Source organism: Musca vetustissima, unplaced genomic scaffold (assembly GCF_032173495.1).
Source record: "Musca vetustissima isolate MV318-11 ecotype Yass unplaced genomic scaffold, APGP_CSIRO_Mvet_v1 utg19477, whole genome shotgun sequence".
In the NCBI taxonomy this organism is placed as follows: Eukaryota; Metazoa; Arthropoda; class Insecta; order Diptera; family Muscidae; genus Musca; species Musca vetustissima.
In genome coordinates, this window is record NW_026879990.1 from 18,072 (window position 1) to 25,210 (window position 7,139).

The 7,139-nt window shown below is 32.2% G+C and overlaps 1 protein-coding gene across 1 annotated transcript; it reads left to right on the plus strand.

The window, feature by feature from the left end:
• The first annotated feature begins 463 nt into the window (after nucleotides 1-463).
• On the plus strand, nucleotides 464-1,287 carry LOC133325241 (protein CREG1-like). The gene is made up of 3 exons (XM_061534024.1): nucleotides 464-946; nucleotides 1,021-1,102; nucleotides 1,175-1,287. Exons 1-3 carry the CDS (start codon nucleotides 464-466, stop codon nucleotides 1,285-1,287), a joined length of 678 nt encoding a protein of 225 aa, XP_061390008.1.
• The last annotated feature ends 5,852 nt before the right edge of the window (nucleotides 1,288-7,139 follow it).

Sequence of the window (7,139 nt, forward strand, 5' to 3'; positions counted from 1 at the left end):
AATTTTTACCATAAAAAAGTTGTTTTTGCTCTGCAATGATAATCCAAAATATTAAAATTACACCAAATTTGGAATCAATAGCATGTAATATAGGTTCATAAGTAAAACCGAATCATTTATGTCTTAATTACTTTGCATATGCTTATTCTAATTAGCATTTAATGTAATGTAAAAAAAAAAACAACTTTTTATTACAGACCATAGACATTTGTTCCATTTTTAGTAACTGAAATTAATTATAATAATTGACATAATAGTCTTATCATTATTTCTGTCTTTATTCCTTTATTGTGAAATGCATATACATACATAACTACACTTATTTGCATTATATCAGTTACAAAGAATATTATTTGTACAAAACCATATAAATAGAAGTTTCCTTCTTTTCAGCAAAGAATATATTCAGGGAATTGGGAAAGCAACACCCAACACTCAGGAGAACGGCGGCATTTCATTCAAAATGTATAACAAATGGCTAAGTATTGCCATTTTTATGGCATTATATATTAACCATTCCCAGGGTTATTCAGCATCGGAGGATGCTCGTATTATTGCCGAATATAAAAAGAGTTTGTTATCCGCGAAAGGCATCCAGTCGAAACCTGACGACTTGAATCATGCTGAAATTGCTCGAAAGCTGGTTCATCAAACAGATTGGGCATCGGTTGGTACAATATCACAAAAACCAGCAATAAAAGATTATCCCATGGTTAATATCATATCGATAAATGATAACGATGCGCAGCAAAAGTCAACGGGACGCATACAATTTCTATTAACTGATTTGGATTTTACTGGTGAGGATAGGAAAGTGAATAATAGGACAACATTTCTATTTACCGATGAGCAAAGACTGCACTGTTCACAAGGTAGTGATGTACCATTTATTGATCCTATGGAGCCGAAATGTCCCCGGGCAATGATAAGTGGACAAATTAAAAAGGTAAAGCAGCAATACCACATAAAAATAAAAATATATATTTTTTATAATTTTTGTCGTTGTTTTTTTTTTTGCAGTTGGACAAAAATAGCCGAGACTATAGCCCAGCTGAGGCGTCTTTTATTAAACGCCATCCAGCTGCTGAAAATTGGATAAAAAGTAAGCATTTTTCGAGATTTTATAATCAATTCGATTTGATTTCTAAACCTTTTTATTTTTAAAATATTACAGAGCACGATTTCTATTTATGTGAATTGGAAATTGAAAATATTTACGTATTAGATTTCTATGGTGGTCCTCACAATGTCAAAGCCGATGATTATTACAATATTAAATTGGAATAATTACACAACAATATGAATTTAAAATTGGTAATTTTTTATCAAAAACAAAAAAAAACTTGTTAACACTTTTTATTAATTTGCAAATAACAATAATAAAGCAAATGTTTACATCTCGCAGTAGAATTATATATACATTGGTGGCGAAATAAAAAGAACATTTTTTACCTATTATAGTTCTACTAAATATTTTTTTTTTTTTTTTGTTGAAAACCAGTGTCGAATTCTTTTGCCTCTAATGGCATTTCTTTACTTGATAATTATTTTAATGGTACTAAATTTCGTACTATGTGCATTTAGTTGAGTGTATAGAGATGAAATCCTGAAAAAAGGAATTATGACTACTATAGGAGTACATGATTGAGGTAGCTTTAAAAAATCGTACTTATGTGTACGAAAAGTACAAAATGGTACTAAATTTGGTACAACTTAGATTTTTGTTAACGTAACGTAAACTTAAGTTTGGAATGAAAATTACGGAATTATGGTAGTATTTTCCACTAGCACTAAAAGGTACTAAATATGGTACAATTCATTTTGTGTGAGCGGAAATCCTAAAATTTGGAGTTAAAATTAAGGTTGGAGTGTAGTAGGATGAAACATGGAGGTAGTTTTAAAAATGCGTAATTATGTGCAGTAAATGGTACTAAGTTTAGTACAATTTAGATTTGAATGAAATGACAGCGATGGAAAATTTACATATATTTGAGAATAAAATTACTGTTATAGCACATGATTGAGATAGTGTTGGAAATTCGAACTCATAAGTACGAAAAGTACTAAATATGGTACAAATTGGATCTATTTGAACGGATAAGACTGGTTTCCTGAAATTTATTCCTGAAAATTACTGTTGCAGTGTGGAAATGAGGATGTTTTAGAAACTCGTGCTTACATCTACGAAAAGTAATAAACTAAATTTGGTACAATTTGGATGTTGGTGAACCAATAGAGCTGGAATCTTTAAATGTAGACTTAATGTTATTATTGGAGTGTATGACTGAAGTAGTTTTGGAAATTCGTACTTATGGGTACGAAAAGCACAAAATTTGGTCCAATTTGTACTTTGGTGAACGGGTAGAACTCGAATCCTGAAAGTTGGAACTTAGATTACCGTGGGAGTGTAGGAAAAGTGCAGAATGGTACCAAATCTGATATCATTTTGGTACGAAAAGTACTAAATTTGTTACAAGTTGGACTTTGGTGGAAATACGATTACTGTTAGAGTGTAGGATTGATGTAGTTTTAAAAATTCTTACATATGAGTATGAAAAGTGCTAAATGATACTACATTTGGAACAATTTGGATTTGGGTGAATTCTGAGATTTGGAAATTAGATTATTGTTGAAGTGTAGTATTGAGCTATGGAAACAACTTTAGAAACCCGAATTTATGTGTACAAATAGTAAATAGAATAGAAAATTCAATAAATTTGGAACAATTTGGGTAACGGAGAGCTGGAAACCCAAAATTTTAAAATGTGGGTCACTGACTGAAAGGGTTTTTTGTACTAACTTTAGTGGTTGTGACGGCATGGATGTAGTGTTGAAAATGTGTACTTATGTGTTCGAAAAGTGATAAATGGAAATAATGTGGAACCTGTACGAATTTGCTAAAATATATATTTGGAATTCAGACCTATTTCTTTGTAATGGAAATAAGAAAGAGATTTCGGAAAATAGTGTTTATGTGTATGAAAAGTACAAAAATGGTAATAAACTTGATAGTAGATGTAGGAATAGAGGTGGAATTCCGAACTATAGTACAACAAATTATACAGTATTCACGATTTCCATATGAAATATTACTTTTTATATTCCCTTTCCGCATACGAAGTGACGGGCACTTTGCTAGTAATACACTTATAAATCGACTCCAAGTTGTATGGAACGGATTTTTTTGTCAAAGAATACCCAAACGAAACCAATATTTCGTTGAGGCACTTTTTGCGTATCAATGCTATAAAGCAAATATATTTTTCAAGATCCCATAAAATATAAATAGTCATAATTAGAACAAAATTCTATGGCGATCTAGACATGTTCGTTTGTTGAAACCACGATAGAGATAACAATATTTAAGATATACATTTGAAAATTTGGATATATGGGTCATGTCGTTCCTCCTTACAGGAATTTACTATTCTGACCGATTTTAGGTATATGGAATTTTCAGCTCATGGTGGAGTAAGGAAAATATTTGGCTCGGACGAACTTAACAACGTTTTTATACCCTTCACTACATTGTGTTACTGGGTATTATATCTTTGTGTATATGTTTGTAACAGGCAAAAGGAAAAGAGATAGGCACATGGTTCCTTTTGAGAATATGCATAGAATCACGTCCGTCCGATTAAATTGAAAACAAAGTACAGGTCGCATTTATAATCCAATATGGATGAAATTGTTGCTTCGCATGTATTTGGCCCATGGACGAACCCTATTGAAATTGGGAAAAATCGGTTGAGATTTAGATATAGCTCCCATATATATTTTCGTCCGATTTAAAAGAAATGGTGCACCAAAGTCCCTATATATCTTTCGATTTGCAGGAAATTTGGCACAGCGTGCTGAATAAAGTCTAGAATGATGTGTGCTAAGTTTAAGTTTTTAGATATAGCTCCCATATATATTTTCGTCCGATTTAATGTAAATGGTGCACCAAAGTCCCGATATCTTCCGATTTTACGTAAATTGTGTACTAAAGACTCAAAAGTTTGGCCGATTGGCACACAATTTTGTACAATGTACTTTAGTTACTATAACCTTGCGTGTGCATATAGCTCCTATATATATTTTCTTCAGATTTTAAGTAAATGGTGCACCAAAGACCCATAGGTAGGCCGATTGACACAATGTACTGAAATAAATATAAATTAATTTCGGCAAGTTTCATTGAAATCGGTTCAGATTTAGATATAGCATAACTTCCATATATAATTTCGACCTATTCATGTTAGCAAAGTTTAGCATAGGTTGCTGAATGGCATGTGTAGGGATTGATGTTATTCGTTTTACATATAAATAAATTACAAACTTTCAGGATTTCAGACCCATCCGTACACACAGATACAAATTGTATCATAATTAGCACAATTTAGCACACATAAGTGCAAATTACCAAAATTACCTACAGTCAGAAATCAATAATTCCAAATTTCAGGATTCCAAATTCCCAATTTCAAGACTGCAGCTTTATTGGTTCACCTAAATCGTACATATAAGTACAATTTTTTAAAACTACCTCAATCATGTACTTCAATAGTACCTATTTTAAAGATTCCACCTCTATACGCTCACCTAAATGCAAATTTAGTACCACTTTTTTCATACAACTTGAACTAAATTTAGTAATTTTTAGTGCTTTTCGTACACCTATAGGACGAATTTCATAAAAACCCTTTTGTACATCTTTCTAACTTTTCATCAGTGACTAAAATTCCAAATTTTAGCTCTTCCCGGTTACCATATTTACTACATTTCAATACTTTTCGTACCCTTCTAGTTCGATTTTCCAAAATTCCAGCCTTATCTCACGCCTACACACCAACAACAACCCACACCCAAAATTTCAAGCTTCTAGCTTCAGCCGTTTCGTCTGGGCGATGATCTTTCAGCCATCGACTACATCGGTCCTGGTTTAGGCATATCCCCCATATAAGGGCACACCCAATTTTCGGTATTTTGGGGTTCTTGAGCGCGTTTTTCAACCGAAAACGCTGAAATTTGGTACATTGGGTTCTTTTTGGGTACCAAATGTCTCCACTAGAAATTAAAAATATTGGTCCACTGTTTCTGGTAGCTCCCATATAACGGTACCCCCCAATTTACGGTATTTTAAGCGCGTTTTTCAACCGAATTCGCTGAAATTTTTTACAATGAGTTCTTATGGGGTACCAAATTTCTTCACAAAAGAATTAAAAATATAGGTCCATTTTATTCGGGTAACCCCCATATGAGGGCACTCCCAATTTTCGGTATTTTAAGGTTCTTGAGCACGTTTTTCAACCGAATTCGCTGAAATTTGGTCCATTGGGTTCTTTTTGGGTACCAAATATCTCCACTACATATTAAAAATATCGGTCCACTTTGTGGTAGCCCCCATATAATGGTAACACCATCTCTGGTGTTAAAAACAGTGACGTAAATGACATAAATAACCGACGTATAATACATACGTCAGAAATGTCGGAAACCCAACCAAAGCCATTAATTTTGTGACAAAAAGCTATTTCCTTTAATAATTTGGAAATTACGTATGCTTTAATTAATTCCATATCAAATTTCAAAATTTTCTTCTCCAAAAAGTTTAGAATTTTTTTCTGTTCAAGTAAGGAATATTCAGATATATGTAAAAATAACTTTATTGGTAGTAATATTAAAATAAATGACGTTTACTACATTTATTACATTTTTTAAAACATAAAAATTCGTCACACAGACCATCCCTGGGTAACACACAATTTACGGAATTTTGGGGAGTTTAAGCCCGTTTTTAAACCGAATTCGCTGAAATTTCGTACAATGGATTCTTATTGGGTTCCAAATTTCTTTACAAAAAAATTATAATTATAGGCCAATTTTTTCGGGTAGCCCGCATATAAGACACCACCAATTTTCGGTATTTTGGGGTTCTTGAGCTCGTTTTTCAATTGAATTCGCTGTAATTTGTTATTTTGTAGTCGCATATGGTAACAAATCTTCTTAAAAAAATTATTAATATTCGCCCCATTTTAAGGGTAGTTCCCATATAACCACCTTCTTATATTAAAATAGTTAACTGATCAGTTTCGTGTGTAGGGGTTGTCCCCATATAGGTGTATTCTACCATAGTATAGGGGATAGTCGTTACTCGAAATAGTCACTTTTACTCTACAAATTATGGAATTCTAAGACGATTTAGCCATCGGTTGTAATCATTCCGCTTTCTAAGAAAATCGTGATAAAAAAACTCGAACCTGACAATAATGAAATATATCGACCACCATTTAGGCATATCCCCCTATAATTAAATAAAGAATTGAGACACAAAACAAAAATATTGGGTTCGAAATTGACATATGTCAGTCATTAATTAGGCATAGCCCTTATATAATTATAACTCCAAATATTCGATAATTCCTACACTATGTAGTCTATATTTGTAATCTAAATTGCAGAAGTTTTTGAGAATTGTATATTCTACCATGCGTTATTAATATCAGTCCACGCTTTGGGGGTTTCATTAAAAATTGCTGAAATTTGTATTTGGTTTACATAATGGTTTACATAAACCGGTTTATAGAATTATCTGTATAGGTTCACTTTTTGGTATGTTCCCTATATTTTTATTTCATGTATCTGTCAGTATACCTATGGTGGAGGGCAAACAAAGTTCGGCCCGACCTAACTTAACGCTTTTTCACTTGTTATATTTTAAAATAAAAATATTCTTTCATACAAGTAATTTTTTCTAATAAATAACATTCAACTACTAAAAAATATCACATGCTATAAAAATCGTTCGGGCAAAATAAAAAAATTACCCGCACAATAGTAACATTTGGTACAAAATTTTTGTTTACACATTTTTGTTCGTATGCTTTGTTTTGATATTGTGTGCTTCTTCTTGTTATCGTTGTTTGAAAACAAAGAACTGGAAAAAATACAAATAAATAATAAAAATATGGAACCAGACAACAGAGAGCAACCAAATGTGTTTTATTTGCAATTAGTTTCTCTTTATTCACTGCTTTTCGTAGTCTCTTGGAGAATATTGAAATTTTTGCAATACTCGAAGTCAGTCACAATACGGAAACGACAGTGAACGGTAAGAAAGTACCGCTGCTTAAAAGGGCACAAAGATCGCGCACAAA

Excerpts from the sequence above, each read along its gene's own strand:
- LOC133325241 (XM_061534024.1), top strand. The coding sequence starts at position 464 with ATGTATAACAAATGGCTAAGTATTGCCATTTTTATGGCATTATATATT. Across the intron at positions 947-1,020 it reads TAAGTGGACAAATTAAAAAG|TTGGACAAAAATAGCCGAGA; the intron begins GTAAAGCAGCAA and ends TTTTTTTTGCAG. Across the intron at positions 1,103-1,174 it reads TGCTGAAAATTGGATAAAAA|AGCACGATTTCTATTTATGT; the intron begins GTAAGCATTTTT and ends AAAATATTACAG.